The sequence below is a fragment of the Salvia miltiorrhiza genome, chromosome 5 (genome assembly GCF_028751815.1).
Source record: "Salvia miltiorrhiza cultivar Shanhuang (shh) chromosome 5, IMPLAD_Smil_shh, whole genome shotgun sequence".
NCBI classification, from domain to species: domain Eukaryota; kingdom Viridiplantae; phylum Streptophyta; class Magnoliopsida; order Lamiales; family Lamiaceae; genus Salvia; species Salvia miltiorrhiza.
The window spans coordinates 9,684,949-9,703,261 of NC_080391.1; the positions used below are offsets into that span (position 1 = coordinate 9,684,949).

Here is an 18,313-nt window from a genome sequence, read left to right on the forward strand (position 1 = left end):
TCAATCATCAACGATTTTAGAGTAAGTACCATATATTCTTAATTTCAAGTCACGATTTACTGGTTTATGATGATTGTGTGTAGTTCTAATGATATATAAACTCTTATTGCATAACTTCTAGGCTTTTATAAAAAATTTATATAAAAAAATTGATTTTTTGGTTTTTTGGTTCAATTTTAATTTTAAAAGTTTCGGTTAAAAAAATTTAAACCGAACATAAATTTGGTTTGGTTCGCTTTTAGCAAAAATTTCAGATCTGTAAAAATTTCTTATAATTATCCGTCATTCATTTTAAGAACACATAATAAAAATATTATAATTAGGATTAGATTAGAAGTTAGATATTAGAAAATTATAATTAAAATATTATAATATATATATATATATATAATATAAATATAATTCAATTTTTCGATTTTGTTCAATTTTTATGAAAAAAAATCGAACCGTATCATAAAATCAAACTATATTTTAAAATTTTGATTTGGATCGATTCGATTATTCAATTTCGAACGCCTTCATCTGACCACGTGTAGACTATCGAGTCTCCTATATTTTACTATTCGTAACTTTCAGAAGTAACAAAATATTGTTATATGGGTGTAGAAAAGACATGTTGTAATATTAACAAATAGTCCGGGCCTATTTGAAAAAAAATGTTCGGCCCTATCCAATATCGTTTCGTGGGCTATCTAAATGGCTAGGGTTTCCACTTTCCGGGCTCTATATAAATCGGCAACGTTCTCATTTTTCAATTGTAATCGCTCCACAGAGAAAACTCTTGCTTACTGCGGTTGTCCGAATTTTCTAAAATTAATACTTTTATTAGTTTAGTTTTGCAGTTCTTCCAATCGATATCTTTTTTTCTCTATTTTGTTGGAACAAATTCGAGAGTTATAAGAAAAGCTACATGTACTCCAAGAAAGGTTGAACATAATATCCTTAGATCTTGATTTGCCGGGATTCGGCTGTAGCTATATTAATCGGAGAAGTTATCTGGCCGGTTTTTGTTATTCGTCGACATATCTGCTTACCGAATTTCTCACATTCTCTCTCGTTTCTTCCAACTTTTTTTACATATTGTTTTTTATGATCAACTTTCACTGCTATTTCGGTGTCAGAGGCCTCCATTTTGTTTTTTTCAATTATAAAGTTGCAGCAATATGAATAATTTTGCTTATTATTTGTTTTAACTTTGATTTCTTAAATATTTTAATTTATTTTCAACGACTTTTGTTTAGTTTTTAAATTTATTTGACTAATTAAATTATATTGAGTTACGAGATGCAAGTATTTGTATATTTGGATCTGCCCAACTAGAACCTTCAGTTGGCACTTTTAAAGACCATAAGATTAGTGAAAACTAGTACACCCACCCGTGCGTTGCACGGCGAACGTTATTCTTAAATAATATTTTAAATAAATAAGCATAAAAGTAAGACATTGTAAGTTATAATTAAACGCAAAAAAAAAAAAATCACACATAATGTCATACATTTTGAAAAACTTTCCTATTTGTAGTAGTAGTAGTATCATTTTTACCATCCTCATAAAGCAATATTTTAAGTCCTCCTCGACTTCGTACTCTTGACACTGCAACGTACAATTGGCCATGTGTAAAAACTGGTCTTGGCAAGAATAAACCAACATGAGAAAGCGATTGACCTTGACTTTTGTTGATCGTCATTGCATAAGAGACAATCAGGGGGAATTGCCTTCGTTCAAACTTAAATGGCAATCTTGGATCAGCAGGAGTCAACGACATTCTTAGAATCAAAATTTTTTGATTTGCATTATCTCCTGTAAGAATTTGTGCTTCCAAAACATGATGTCCAAGTCTTGTTATCATCAATCGAGTTCTATTGCACAATCCATTTGCATGATCAATGTTCCTCAACAACATAACTGGAGTTCCAACCTTCAAATATATTTCATGATTTGGTACTCCTGAACATTTGATGCTATTCAAGAATTCTGGAGTATGTACCTGCTGTACCAAATCAGTGATTGAGTCTGATCTTGAAGTTGAGTCCGAACTTCTGTATAAGTGACCTTCACTTTTGTTCAAAGAAATCATGTATTGATTCACAGATTCAACAACATTAAGAGTAGGAGCGAGTATTGCTCTCTCTTGTAGATAACTTGTATCTACATTGTCAGTATAATATGATGGATAAATGGTGTTAACAATGTGCTCAATGGGATTTTCAGACCATTTTATCAAAAGATCTGTTGGAATATCAATGTTGACATGACCATCATTCGCACTTCCAATTGTTCAATCGCCTATACTCGCAATCCATTTAGAGAACTCTTCCAACTCCATAGCTTCAGCACTGGAACCCATAGTTTGAAGCCTCATATTTTTTGTCAATCGTAAAACCTTACAATATCTCCAAAGATATGAAGAATTTATTGTTGCAAAAACAATATCTTGTCTACTTCCTTTTGGTATAACATGCAATATCTGTCTGAAATCACCCCCGAACACAACTGTCTTGCCTCCAAAAGGGGTGGATGCACTTGACGTATTAACAAACCGCTTTATATCTCGTAGACTTCGATCCAATGCTTCAAAACAAAACTTGTGCATCATCGGTGCCTCATCCCAAATAATAAGCTTACACCTAACAATCAATTCTGCAAGTGGAGATCCTTGATTAATGTTGCACATGGAATCTTCATTAACATTGATGGGAATTTTGAATCGTGAATGAGCTGTCCTCCCACCAGGCAATAATAGGGATGCAATACCACTTGAAGCAACATTTAAAACAATTTCTCCCTTTGACCTAAGAGCTGCTGAGAGAGTGTTCCATATAAATGTTTTTCCCGTACCTCCATATCCATATATGAAAAACATTCCTCCAGAATTTGATTGTGTCGCATTAATAACAGTATCATAAACACATCGTTGTTCATCGGTAAGCTTAGAAATCAAAACTTTGTGCTCATCTGTTAATGCTTTTCGATCATATCTCAATTCATCACTGATCAATATATTTTGATCAATTTCGAAGAATTCAGAACTTGGATAAGGAATGCCTTCAAACTCTCGCAAAGTCCTTCCAAAACTACTCAACAATTTTTCAATTTCCACAAGTGTATAACACTTGATTTGATCCTCAGTTAACTGTAGTTCTGCAATTAAAAAAAATATTATTCCATAATATAATTTAATTATACAAAAGATAAACATGTAAAATGATAACACAAAACTCTATAATAATTTTACCTGGATGAAGTAGCAAAGTTCTTTGATTGTATAAGATATCATCTGATAAATATATCCAGCAGGCATTCCAAACATCTGCTACGCTTCCAAAAGAGTCGGACGACAACAATGTGATGAATAACTTTCTTAAAGACTTAGCAGATGCCCAACAACTTGCTTCAACTATACCATCAATGTATTCTCTATCATCATTCAACAATCCCATTGCATAGCAAGCTTCCTTAAATGAACCATATACAATGCCATTAACAGTTCTTATGTCCTCATAACATGTAGGTCCACGTACTATGTTGAGTAAACATCTCAAATAATACATTTCTCCATTCCGAGGAGGCAAATAAACAACTCTTCCAATCGAGTACCTTTCTTTTCTCGGTTCCCATGCATTTTTTTTATTTGCGTGCCAAACAAATCGTGTTGGGAATTCTGCATATGTAAGTTTCCTTACTTCTGGATATATCTTATTTGCCTCAAACCACCCTAAGAACTTGGTTTGTCCAACTGTAGGCTTACTCAAAACCTCATCTAATGTATCCGACTCCGAAAATACTATATTTTACTCATTCGGAAGATGAAAACTCAGCCTTTCAACGGGAGAATCTTTGTACTGTATTTCAAATCCTAAGATTCGCCATGCAGCCTCACATGGTGATATGTATCTGCAATCATAATACATATTCACTTCATCCACATTCTTTTCCATATGTCCATCGTTTGTGCTCTTATAGAAAGATACAGTAACACGATCATTTCCTTTGTTGATATACTTGAACAAATATTTGATCGATCGGGACTGATTGCACCATTCAACATTTATATGTGCTCCATACTTCATTAGAAGATAACGATTATGTGGAACAACATATCTATTGTCCAAAGGCACACCATTCTTCATAATTGTCCTTCCATGATTTCTACGCCTATATACTGGATAACAATCTTCATCAACAGTCGTTGTCTCAACATATTTTTTGGGAAAATATTTCGTGCAACGACCATTTGCCATGCAAGGTGAATTTTTCTTTGCTACTCCACATGGACCATGAAGCATGAAATCATGTACAGCTGTATAATACTTTGGATCTGAATCCATGTCCGGTATTTCAGCCGAAATAATTTCGTTGATCCTATCTAGTGAAGGATTTCTATCTTCATTCCAAAGGAAGAGTAGAATATGTGCATGTGGAAGTCCTCTTTTATGAAATTCAATAGTGTATACAACTGTGACAATAGAAATATAATAAATTAATTTACGAAATCACATAAATATTAATAAAATAATATAATGCATAAAGTAAAAAATGCAATATGAATATAATAGTGTATACAACTGTGACAATAGAAATATAATAAAATGATTTACTAAATCACATAAATATTAATAAAATAATATAATGCATAAAGTAAAAATGTAATATAAATATAATACCTGCTCTCACAACGCCGAATAGTTTCTCTTTTCGTAGATCATTAATCAAATTATTCAACTTCATTTTGAAAACTCGACAAACAATATCAGGGCGATCTTCTGGTTTCAATCCTCGTTTTTCAACATATCTAACAATCTCAGGCCACTTTGGATTACATGTAAATGTGATAAATAGATTAGGATATCCAGCCCATTTACATATAGCCATCGCATCTTGATAATTTTGCACCATGTATCAAGCTCCTCCAACAAAACTTGATAGCAATATCACTCTTTTTCCTCTGGTTGCTGGATTTGTTTCACCTCTTATTAGAGCATCTCTGAGGCCTTTATACAAATCAGCCCGCATTTTTTTCTGATTCATGCGTATATACATCAATCTAGATGATTCAATCATAGTGTATGCATCAACCACAAACTGTTGAAATAGACGTTTAGAAGACAAAATTGTCGTCGCATCAGATTCTCTTTCATGCAACCGAAAAGCAAAGTAATCTTTCATAGTAACTTTAGTGCGAGCATTACTATCACTTGAACTTTCCAGCACATTTAAAGGAATATCTTCACGAAATCCATCTTCACCATATGGGAATAACAATGGATATTGCAAACCAAGATACGCTGCATGTAATTCATTAATGCGCTTTAGTTCTCCGGTCTATGTTTCAACAATTAAATCTCTATCCCCCAACGATTCATCAAAATAACCAACTACTAAAGCAGCCACTTCAGATACAGTTGGTAGATTATATGTCCGAGCATCACCATGTCGTCTACCAATAAGCTTTATCTTGACATCAGATGATTCAGATTGACCTTGATCAATAATCTTCTCTTTTGCCATTCTAAATGCCTTCACAAATACATTATTTTCATCCAACATTGTCTTCAAATCAGAAACAATTTCAGCATGTAAATTGTTTTTATCACTTTTTTGCATACATGAATAAAAATAAAAAACGTTGCATAACTAAAATGAAATACATAAATAAAATAATAATAATAATAATAATAATAATAATAATAATAATAATAATAATAATAATAATAATAATAATAATAATAATAATAATAATAATAATAATAATAATAATAATAATAATAATAATAATAAATAATCATTACATTCTTCATTAACATTGTAGTTACCTCACAGACTGCATCCTATTAGCAACTTCGTTTTCTGTATCGTAAATATACAGTTGAGCAAACTTTGGTGTAGTACCTTCAGACGGTATCAAACTGCCCATCAAATGATAGTTCTGACCATGCAATCGAAATGTTGGCGGTGAATTGCCAGTATTTAAACTTAAATCAATCTTTCCTCCCATTGACGTAAATGCAAACATACTATTATAAGATCAAATATGATCTCGAAAATGTTTGCTCTTTGCATCTTTTCCATGAACAAAGTTATGCAACAATGTTGGAGGAGGATTAATTTTCGGAAGTTCTATTTTACCACTACGACAACACAATGAGTATGTTGGATTTTCAGTATCACAATACTTCCCTTTTCTTTCATCACACCAAAATAACGCATGGCAAAATTCACACTGACAAACCGGATCGCCAATATCGTAGTATTCTATTTAATTAAATTTAGAATTAATCATTAAAAATATAAATTATAAGTATACAAATAAAACTAATACCAAAACATTCACTATCAACAAATATTATTATTTAAAATGATAATATGAAAAATTAAGAATTTTATTTACCTTCTTCTGTATCATCAAAATCTGACAAAGAATCTGTATCATCTGACTTTTCATCTGTTAAATCAATGACTTTTGATCTTTCACCATTTCTTTCACTTGTATTTTGATATTCATTTATGCTCGAGCTTGCATAATCCATAAATGAAGAAGATTCTTTGGGAGATGGTTCATCATCTGTTAAATCAATGATTTTTGGAATCTGACTACTCCCTTCACATGTAGTTTTAGTTTGTTTCCTCTTCTTATTCGTCAGTGCAGAAATTCTGATTGAATTTCGTGGTCTAATTCCAAACACTACATTACAATAATGACAAAACATTACAATTTAAAATAACAATTATAATATGAATATCAACAACTTATATATTTAATATCTAAATATAAATGAACTATAATTACCATTAGGTGTATCGTAAAGAAATGAATATGAAAGATCGTCTTCACTTTCATACTCAAATTCATCATCTGATTCACAATATTTTGTTTTTTCTGAAGCATGCTCCATGTTATCTACAAAATAAAATAAAATAAAATAATAATAATAATAATAATAATAATAATAATAATAATAATAATAATAATAATAATAATAATAATAATAATAATAATAATAATAATAAAGTTAAGAAAAAAATCACTATTTGGCTAGGGGTGTAAGTGAGTCGAGCTAGCTCACGAGCTACTTGGGATCGACTCGGAAATTACTCGAAATCGACTCGATGTTAATCGAGTCGAGCTCGAGCTCGAGCTACTCGACTATATACCGAGCCCGAATTCGAGTTTCTTGATACTCGACTCATTAGGCTCGCGAGCCTAATCGAGCTCAAATAATTATATATATATATATATATAAATATAATATAATATATAAGCCCAAAATTAAATATATTTCAGAGCCCACAAAGATGGGCCAATTCCTAAGCCCATTCTAACACAACTAGTGAATTTGAATTACACAAACCCTAACTCACAACAGTCAACAGCTGCTGGCGCCGCCCACCCCCAATCTCTCATCTCTCATCTCTCTCTCTCGGCTGGCCGGTGACACGCACTCCGGCACTCGACGCGACGGCGGCTCGGCCTTTTCGGCGAAGGTCCGGAGAGCTTAACAGCAGCAGTAGTGTAGCACGCACGGTTCAGTGCGATTCTGCGCTGCACGACCTCCATCCACCATTCCCGCCGTTTCTTCTCGCCACCAGACACCTTTCCACCGTCGCCTACTGTCATCTCCGTTCACTCTGCTCAGCGCGGTCTCTTCTTTTCTGCGCTAACCAGTCGGCCGCAAAAGACATCAGCATCATCTGGATCGAGCTTGCTCCTCCGCCTGCCATTTCCCAGCCCACCGCGACAGCAGCAGCGATGCCACGACGGCTCTGCCCTCCTCGGCGCGACAGTAGCAGCAGTGCAGCAGGTTCTATTTTCTAAATTTTGGTTGTAGTTTCTGTTTTTTGTTGGGTTCATGTCCAAATAGATAGAAATCTTAGTTTCTGTTTTTTTTTTGCTGCTAATTCTGCACTATAGCTTTTGTGAAATCAAATTAGTGATTGTGACAAAAAGCATATGTTAGTGATTGTTGTTTGTGTTTTGAAGTTAGCATTATAACTAATTCTGCACTATAGCTAATTCTGTATTATTCTGCACTATAGCTTTTGTGACAGAAAGCATATGTTAGTGATTGTTTGTGTTTTGAAGTTAGCATTATTTGTTGCTGTCTGCTGAACTTCATTACTGTTGTTGGTTGTGTGCAGTCCTTAACTTCATTTAGAACATATAAATGTGTCAATTGCTCTAAATCAATCTAATAAGGTTAACTCTTTCAGTTGATAATGGCATTCTCCCCTCCTGAAGTCTCCTCAACAATGCCCAATGCAATAACATCTCAAAACTCCATTGACAATCAGCATTCAACGGATGATCATATATATTGTTTCACAGCATTTGTAAAATGAAGCAACTGCGTTTGTAAAAATGAAGCAGCTGCATATGTAAAATGTCCCACTTTCCCAAGATGTGTTTCACAGCATATATATTGTTTCACAGGTGTGGCTGGAATTATGATATGACATGTTAACTTTGCAGAATATGTATGGCTGAAGTTTGATCATTTTTATGTTGTGGAATCTATTGATTGCATGATAGGATGCTTTAAAGTCTTACATTGAGAAATATTCAAAGGCCAGCCCTCATGGTTGATGTTCTTTATATTTTGTTTTTCTTATATGCAGCCTTTAACATGGTTGGTGTTGCCGTGTTGGTATTGGAGAGACGACTTGGTGTTGCCGATTCGGAAGCTGCAAATTTATATTTTTATGTTGTATTTCATTTAAGACTTGTTACTTTTTGAATTTTTGATGCCTTTAAACTATTTGAAAGTGCATTTTTATGCTTTCGATGTTTTTGGATATCTAAGATTTGTTATAATTGATTTGGAGAAAGACTTTTGGTAATGAAATGATTTGTAATTTTATTCAATTTGTTGAAGTATGTATGAAATGAGCTCAAACGAGCTCGAGCTCACCGAGTTTGAACGAGCTCGAGTTCAACGAGCTTAAACGAGCTCGAGCTCGAGCTCGAGCTCAAACTCGAGTAAGACTCTACAATCGAGCTTAACCGAGTCGAGCTCGAGCTCACGAATATGACATCGAGTCGAGCTCGAGCTCAAAAAAATCAAGCTCGGCCGAGTCGAGCTCGAGCTCGAGCTTCCTCAAAATAGTCGAGCTCGAGTCTGAGCATAGCAATACTCGACTCGACTCGGCTCATTTACACTCCTATGAATTTGGCTTCCTAATTTAATATATTATTAAGTACTCCCGTCTATTCTAAAGAAAAATCGTTTTAATGTTTTTCATCAATTTCATTATATATGTCGTTTCAATTTTAGATTTCAAAATTAACTCCATTTATTTATTTACCACTATTAATTGTCTCTAGTTTTTCTTTTTCCATCTTTGATAATGGACCACTTATTTTTTCTTTTATTAATACTCCAACTTACTATTCTTTAACGCAATTTCACTTAAACGCAATTCATTAAATAAATAATGCGAGATTCACCTAATATAATGTGTTAGTTGCTGTTGCATATAGCTCTAGCTAGGCTTTATCTTGTCAATGATAGATTGATAGTTACAAACAATTCAATTTTGAGGCTCACTTTTAATCCAAAAAAAGAATCATGCGTGTTGGGCTTAAAAGCCCACTAAAATTATTTATTTATTTTCTCCTATTTCAGCCCATCATGTCCAAATCCAACCCTAATTACACTATATATATATATATATATATATATATATATATATATACTACTATTTCCTTCTCATCCGCCTATTGTCTGTAAAATTCCTTAGAGAGAGTTCTCTCTCTATTTTCTCTTTAGCTTCTCTACACAATCTCTCTTTAGCTTCTATACACTATTTCAGCTCATCTCATCTCATTTTTTCACATTTTCTTTTTTGGATCTTCAATTAGCTAGGGTTAGTATTCTGTTTTATTTTTTTCTTTTTCGTTTACGGAACGATATCTGAGAAATGTATTATTATCTACAGATAATCTTGCAATAAACAACATTTATTTTAATTTTTGTAGTTTTTCTTTGTAGTTTTGATACTTTTATGTTGATTCATCTAGATTGATTACTGCGGTTGTCCGAATTTTCTAAAATTAATACTTTTATTAGTTTAGTTTTGCAGTTCTTCCAATCGATATCTTTTTTTCTCTATTTTGTTGGAACAAATTCGAGAGTTATAAGAAAAGCTACATGTACTCCAAGAAAGGGTGAACATAATATCCTTAGATCTTGATTTGCCGGGATTCGGCTGTAGCTATATTAATCGGAGAAGTTATCTGGCCGGTTGTTGTTATTCGTCGACATATCTGCTTACCGAATTTCTCACATTCTCTCTCGTTTCTTCCAATTTTATTTTGTATTTTTTTTACAATGTTTTTTATGATCAACTTTCGCTGCTATTTCGGTGTCGGAGGCCTCCATTTTGTTTTTTTCAATTATAAAGTTGCAGCAATATGAATAATTTTGCTTATTAGTATTTGTTTTAACTTTGATTTCTTAAATACTAGTTGTGCCCCCGCGCTATGTATTGTATAAATTTTTATATAAATTATAAATATATAGTTTTTATAAGTTTTGATGTTTATTGTTTATATTTATACACATGCACATTGTATTATTCATAATTAAATTTTAATAAAAATAATTAAAAAATTTACATTAATAAATTTATTAAAAATTTAAAAATATCACAATAAAATAATATTCTTTCCTTCCACAAAAGAATTTTCTACTTTTTATTTTTGGGACGTCTACAAAAGAACTTATTATCTATTTTTTAACTATATCCCACCATTTACCTTATTTTTCTCTTTTTTACAACTCTCAATATTAATTACAATACATTTTCAACATATTTTCACTACTCGAATACAATCAACATCATTTTCTCCACTCTCAAGACACTCAAAAATATTTATTTATCTTAAAATTTGTGACACTCTCAAGTTCTTTCGTGAACGGAGGAAATACAATATTACAAGATAAATCTCCACACATACTAACTTCAAAATAAAATTACAATTGAGAATTTTTATTATGCATTTATTTAGTGTATCTATATTCTTTACATTACATGTGGATTAATGGTCTCACAATCAAAATATAAAAAGACTTAGCCATCAATTTTAAAGAGAAAATTTTAATTTATGATAAAAAAAAGACAATTTTGTCAATTTTTTGTGTGGGAAAATTTAGTAGACAAATTTGAAGAGCAATTACTTTACTCACAAAATTGTAATTTTAATAAAATAGGTGGACTTGTAGCAAAAAGATGTCTGAAAAGTGGAGAATCCATGCCAGCATCCCTTGATGTAGAACCATGATGAGTTTATTGAAATAGTAATAAAAACATAAGATTTTAGGGCAATGTACTGACCGAATTCCTCTGCCCTTGCATTAGAGTTCCAAATGAGTTTATTGAAATAGTACTAAAAAAACATAAGAAATATATGGAAGATTAATTATCTAGAACTTTCGTTCTCATAATCTGCAAGAATAAACACAGATGGAAAATACCATATAAGTACTTGAGAAGTTTATAGAAGTAGAAGCAAATTGTGAATTGCATAGTAGTATGACAGAACTAAAAAAAATCAAATAAACTTAAACAAATCAGGAAACAGGGTGAATTGAATTCAAGAAGCTCATATTTAAGATGGGTTTTCACATCTAGACGTTTTCGCAATTGACCAATGGCAAAAGGCAACATAATTTTCTTTGCTTTATGATATCATAATCTAAATAATTCACAAGATCTCAATTCAAACATGTACCAACATCAAACTGTGAGCAATGTGAAATCAGAGATATCAATCCGAATTTACATGAGTCATCTTCGTCGAGATTGACTCCCATTTTCCTTCCAAACTCCTACTTCACATTTAAGTTAAAAAGATAGCGTTCAATTCCTCACACACATGCACTTAATTACATAATCATTCCTCACATACAAAATTTTACTTACAGAAAATACAAACAGAAGACACACCCATACATGTGTAAAAAAATAATACATACTCCCTCCGTCCGCGATATCGTTTCCACATTGTGGACGGTGCGGGTTTTAAGAAAAGTGGTGGATAGTAGTGGATATGTAGTGAGTGGAGTTTGGGTCCCATAATTGTTGTGAGTGGAAGTTTGTGGACCCTACTTCTATAAATGGAAGTGGAAACGATATCGCGGACGGATCGAAATGGCAAATGTGGAAAGCGGACGGAGGGAGTATAATTTTCGTAATTTGATAAAATCAACTGGAGCTCTGTTGTGAATTTATGGATGTGTACTGAGACAATGGACATCACTTTTGTTGAAATAGAAAAGCAAATAGGTAAGAAAAATAAGAAATCAATTGTTGTTGCATGTTTTGAGATGGTGACTTCGACGGTCGTGGGATTCGGTTGTCCGGTGGCAGAGGACAGACCACTGCAGCTGATAGCTGCTTGCTAACGGTTCAAAAAAAATGGAGCGAGATTGGAGGCGAAGACGGTAGGACGTTATTGTTGCCGCCGGATTTATTTAAGAGAGAAGTAATTGAGGCTGTCGAGAAATGGGATCCGATGCAGTCCAAGCCAAGAAGAAACGGGGGACTCCAGCGCTACATGTGCAACAACAATCCATGGTCGTTTACAGAAAGAGAAAAGAGAAAATAGGGAGGCACGTTGACCATCCGGCCAAGGGAACAAAGGAAAGGGAGAAGATGGTGGACGGTGGTGTTGTTTGAAGGAGAGAGGGCAGCTGATATATGGAGAGGATCTCTAGGAAGGAAGAAATTAATATAGAGAGAGAGAGAGAAAGATTGCATTACCTTTCTTGGGAAGGGGATATTGGGAAGGGGAAAGGACGTATTGGGTTTGTGAAATAATAGATGGCTCCACTATGCAATAAATTGATGCAGAGAAAAAAAAATTACTTATTATTTTACATATATATTTTTGGCGGGAAAATTTTGGGATACAACTCTCCTTTAGTATAATAGATAGATTTTAATTTATTTTGAACGACTTTGTTTAGTTTTTTAATTTATTTGACTAATTAAATTATATTGAGTTACGAGATGCAAGTATTTGTATATTTGGATCTGCCCAACTAGAACCTTCAGTTGGCACTTTTAAAGACCATAAGATTAGTGAAAATTGGTTTGTGATAATATATTACATAAATGTAATTTTGACGGACTCCTTGTGAGTTGTGATATCGAGCTTGGTTTTTATTTAACTTAAGTCAAAGATTTATATGGACCGCTCTATTTTCCGTGGATAATTAGTATTGAGGAAAAATAAGAGAAAATAGATTATAATTCAAAAATAATTAATACTAAGTATTTTTGTGAATGATTTAAAAAGGAAAAGTAGGAAGTTTTTTATAGATGAAGATAGTATACTTTTGTTAATTTAATTTAAAATTTTAATTAATTTCTTTCTATACATAATTTTGATATACATACGGACATAATGGGTAACTATTTTAAAAAATGGTGATTGTTAACTTTGTAATTGTGTACGAAACTACATGATATCTCAAAAATATGTTTTAATTTTTTATTTAATAGTATATTTTTTCTATATTCATCATTTATCAATAAAATGAACTAAATACTACTCCCTTCGTCCCATTATTGAAGACACACTTTCCTTATTGGGTTGTCCCAATAATAAAGACACACTTCCAAATAAGGAAAGAATTAGAACTTAACAATCATTAATTAATTTATCACTAATTAGGGTATAAAAGTCTAATAAAACCCTAAATCCTTTCTCCCTCTCTTGAATATTCTCACTCATCGTCTCTCTCTCTCGGCTCTCTTGGCGCCGCCTCCGCCCTGACCACGGCGCCGCCGCTGCATGCCCTGCCGGCAGCATCCACCCTCATCGCGCCCTCTCTCCCTCATCACCGCCGCTGCCCTGCCGAGCCCTAGCCCCTCCCTCTTTCTCTCCGATTCTCCCTCAAACAGTCAAACCCCTTCTCTCATTTCCTTTGCAGAACTCCGGCGAACATCAACTGGACCTCCGCAAGCGTCCCTTGTCTCGCCTTTGTCTCACCCTCTCTCTCTCGGCGCTACCTGTCTCACCTCTGTCTCACATTCTCTCTCTTGACGCCGGAAGAACAGCAGCAACGAGCCACCACTGGCGTCGCCGAACCACCAATTTCGGAACCCTGAACCGCCGAACCACTACCACGCAGTCCACCAATTTTAGAACCCTCAATTTCTGGGTTCAATTTGAGAGAGGAAGAGAAGATGGATCTGAAATTTCTGGGTTCGATTTGAAAACCGGCGGATCTGGTTCTAGGGTCGATTTGAGAGAGAAAGAGAGAGGCGTCACTCGAGATACATGGCGGATCTAGATCCGCCAAACCACCACCGCCCTATGCAGCCGAACCACCACCACGCAGCTCCAGCCTCTTTCTCTCTCCGATGGCAGCGGCCATCGCACAACTCCCAATCTTTTCTACTTCTCCCAAAAACCTAGATCCCTAAGTTCCCCTTGAAGATTCATACCCCAATTTCAGAACCCTGAATTTTCATTTTGGAATGAGAATAGTTTTGTGTCAATTTTTGTTTCTTCCAATTTTTGTTTCAAACGTTTGCCAATTTTTGTTTTGGAATGGATATAGTTTTGTTTGTAATGAGAATTGTTTGTTCTTTGCCAATTTTTATTTTGCAGTCACAGATTTGGTGCTAAATTGTTTGGATAATTAGTGACTTCTAAGTTTGATTTTCCGGCGGCATAACAGAGGGAATCGACGGTGGCAGTTGGCGGTGGCGGCGTTGGTCGGCGGAGCAGATGAGAGAGAGAGTGAGAGTGAGAATTAAAATAATTTAAAATAAAAATAAATAAAGTCCCTAATCAACTTCTTAATCAAATACCCACAACACACTTTATTCCTTAAACTACCTCACCTTAATCTCCGTGCCCAAATGAAGTGTGTCTTCATTATTGGGACGGAGGGAGTATTAATTCATAATAAAATTTATCAAATAGCAAACAAAATAGTCTTAATAATTAATAAAACACACTAAACACTAAACGGAGGTATTGGCCCGTAAATATTTGAACTTTTTCAAGAGGTTTGGTCCCGTAAATGTTTGAACTTTTTCTATTTTTTGGTTTTGCACCCAATTTTAAAATTTGTCTAAAAATACTTGAATTTTGCATTTTTTATTATTTTGCATGCGACGAATTTTTATCCCCAAATCGTTGCTGACATGACAGTCGGATTGAGAGTGAAGTTTGAAGTGCATAATGAAGCCGATAAATTTGTTGTCAATTTTGTTGCCATGTTAGCAACAATTTGGGAGAATAAATTCATCGGGTGTAAAATAAAAAAGAATACAAATTTCAGGTATTCATAGACATATTTTAAAGTTGGGCTGCAAAACCAGAAAATTGAAAAGGTTTGAGAATTTACAGGCCAATACCCCTTTCAAATGTACCAAACTTATCCCCTCCAATATCTCACAACTTTGTTCCCCTTTGTAGTAGTCAAATGTTCTTCTAGATAGTAAATGAAGATTGGTATGAACGAATACCAAATCTTCAACACGTTTGGAAAACTTCTTATTTCTTCGCAAAGAAAGAATGAAAGAATAAGTGCTCCAATTCCTATTAGCAAATGATGAGGATGAAGGGTTAACAAGTAGTTTCGACGCTAAACTTTGAAATGTGGATGCACTTGTTCCATATGTAACCTACCAACTATTGGGATTTATATCATGACGCTGTATAATCGAGTCAGAATTGGCAAAAATCTCTTCTTGTCTTGAGTGAAAAGTTAGCAAACTTTTGTGCCAGAATCCTTCTTTCAGACATGAGTGAAAATTATTTTTTCAAACAGTTAAATTTTTTTCTTAGCAACTTCATGATCTCTATTCGGTGCAACTGATGAGTCTTTTGTAAGTCACTTGTGGCTATAATATCTAAAATTCAAACAAAAATAAAAAAATAAAAATAGTAAGACTAAGGATAATAAAATTATATATATAGTTTATATTGTTACTTTAAATTGAGTGAATGAGCCAAATAATAAAGGCGAGTATTGTTTTGTTCCAACGATTGACTAAGATTGTATGAACAATATTATAGTAGTTGTTGTTTTCTTTGGTTGAAGTATTTCAAGCTTGTATATTGCCCGCTTCACTTATTGAAAATTATATAATTTTTGTTGATTACAATGAATGTCTCTTACAAAGATGATTATTTCCTTATTTATAGCCTATTACAAACAAGGGTATTTTAGTAATTTTAGATCTGAGTACTGAAGGGCTCTGTTTTTCTTGAAGCCGAAGGCTAGTATGGTCTATTGACTCTCTTCAACTCCTTAGGCTCCACGTGGACCGACTACGAATATTAAGCCACCTTCATGTGTCAAGGATTGTTACGGAACCACCTGAAAAACGGTTATGGGACAACTTCTAGATGCACCGCGTTGTATCAACTATAAAGTGTTGTTTGTCTTTTTCCTCAGATCTGCCTTCCCTACGCGTTCCTCTTAATGATCAGCTCTGCCTCGTAATGACAAATCATCAGCACTAGATTTGTTTTTCTTCTTAATCCTCTTGTCTCCTTCTTCTGCTCTGACATACTTTGTATTAGCCACTAGATTTGTTTTGCTTGAAACCTTGTTCCGCCTTTCGTGAAACCTTGTTCCACCTGTTTGACCCTTTTCTTCAGAGTGGGGAATTTCTCCTCTCCAATATGGGTGATTCTATTTGTAGCCTCCAATTTACTCTTTAGCATTTTATTTATTATAATATTAAAAATATTAACAGATAGACTATTTAACCCCTTAGCCCCATATTTTTTTTTCTTCACGTGATCTTAGCCCTTAAAATTTTCTGTAAATAGTCTGCTCTTAAACTCATACACTTCTTCTTTTCTCCTTTTTGACTATTACTATATCTGTTTTATCATATTCTTCATTTTGGCTATCATGTAATCAGAAAGTGATAAAACACAATGCTAGAACAAGATATATTTTTTGATATTTCTAAAAATGCTTTCTTAATCATTGTATTCAACAACTTTTTTTATTTTCAAAATATATTTCACCACTTAATTCCATCAACGACAAAGCTTCTTCATTGTATTTGTTATCTTCCAAATGTAAATTCAATCATGCCTACCACTTGTTCGACAAAATTACCCAACCAATTCCAATAAGATCATGATTCATTTTTTAATTTCCATCAGGATATAGCATCGCAGCTGCAAGCTTTCACTCATCCATCTCCCATCTTCTAATCTGTGCTCTCGATTATTCTAGACCCACTCATAATTCTTTCATGGTCTTCACAATCAGAGTTATTATAATAAGAACTAGTAAACTCGCCTGTGCGATGCACGACGAACATAGCTTTGCATCAAAATTAAACAATGCAGTGTGTGTATCGGCTAAGTGATTAGGGGTTAATGTCTAAAACCGAAGGTCTTGGGTTCGAGCCCCCTGTGGCGCGGCCTTTAAATTTTTTTATTTAATCATGTTAATTTATCAAAAAAATAAATAAATGATGTATCAAATAAATATTAAATATAGTTAGGATATAAGTAAATGTAAATTTTTTTTAAATAAAATAATCTACATCAATTACTAAGTAAAGATCCTTAATTTTATTTTATAATTTTCAAAAGTATCATTTTAATTTTCCACCTATTTGATAGAAAACTTTGTTTTCTTCCCTAAAATTATAGAATAAACACATCATTCAAATTAAAAGAAACGAAGAAATAATATTAAAAAAATTATTCACATCACAATGTATATTTTTAAAACATGAGCTAATCATGCATAAAATTATTTTTTCTAAGTTAGCTCATTACCTATGTCATCTTATTAGAAAAGCTTCAATTGATCAGTAAGAAAATAAATTATATTATTAGAATTTTTTAGAATACTAATAAAAGAATTGAATAATTATTTGATGCCAAAAAATAAATCCCAATAAAAATGAAATATATCATTTTGCTTTAGCTTTCTCCTTCAAACATACTTATTTAAATACATTTCTAAAATCAATTTTTTTTGCTAAAAATGTATAATTTCAAAGTTTATAAAATTTTATTGATTATAATTTTGAACATGGTATATAAATGTATATTTATAATTATTTGTAAACTATTTAAATTATCTTATAATGCCAATTGACATCACACATTATTATTATATAGTAATTAAATACCTTCATTCACAATCTTAAAAAAAAAAAAAAATCATTTTTGGAATTCTATTTTTCATATAATCTCAGCTTGACATAAATATGACCGTGTGGTAAAATAGATATAACGTCAGTTGGATGGAAACAACGTCGTTTCAGGCTGTTAGACAATTAAAAACCCTAAAATTATTTTCATTCCTATTTTTCG

At 33.1% G+C, this 18,313-nt stretch overlaps 2 protein-coding genes, 1 long non-coding RNA gene and 2 other non-coding genes across 5 annotated transcripts in view; 3 read left to right on the plus strand and 2 right to left on the minus strand.

Annotated features, from left to right (window-relative positions):
• LOC130985853 (probable long-chain-alcohol O-fatty-acyltransferase 5) overlaps positions 1–18,313 on the minus strand; it is a 266,259-nt gene that overhangs the window by 137,675 nt on the left and 110,271 nt on the right. The window lies entirely within an intron of this gene.
• On the plus strand, positions 966–1,050 carry LOC130987265 (small nucleolar RNA snoR109). The gene has a single exon (XR_009089656.1). It is a non-coding gene; the product is annotated as a small nucleolar RNA snoR109 (small nucleolar RNA).
• On the minus strand, positions 1,490–4,328 carry LOC131025497 (uncharacterized). The gene is made up of 5 exons (XM_057955291.1): positions 3,918–4,328; positions 3,236–3,455; positions 2,384–3,141; positions 2,300–2,313; positions 1,490–2,003 (listed from the first exon to the last, which is right to left on the minus strand). The coding sequence occupies exons 1-5, from the start codon at positions 4,326–4,328 to the stop codon at positions 1,490–1,492; spliced, it is 1,917 nt and encodes a 638-aa protein (XP_057811274.1).
• On the plus strand, positions 7,263–8,823 carry LOC130985866 (uncharacterized). The gene is made up of 2 exons (XR_009089105.1): positions 7,263–7,799; positions 8,614–8,823. It is a non-coding gene; the product is annotated as an uncharacterized LOC130985866 (long non-coding RNA).
• LOC130987264 (small nucleolar RNA snoR109) lies at positions 10,201–10,285 on the plus strand. The gene has a single exon (XR_009089655.1). It is a non-coding gene; the product is annotated as a small nucleolar RNA snoR109 (small nucleolar RNA).

Excerpts from the sequence above, each read along its gene's own strand:
- LOC131025497 (XM_057955291.1), bottom strand. The coding sequence starts at position 4,328 with ATGGATTCAGATCCAAAGTATTATACAGCTGTACATGATTTCATGCTT. Across the intron at positions 3,456-3,917 it reads TGGAAAAGAATGTGGATGAA|GAAGCTTGCTATGCAATGGG; the intron begins GTGAATATGTAT and ends GGTTCATTTAAG. Across the intron at positions 3,142-3,235 it reads AACTTTGCTACTTCATCCAG|AACTACAGTTAACTGAGGAT; the intron begins GTAAAATTATTA and ends TTTTAATTGCAG.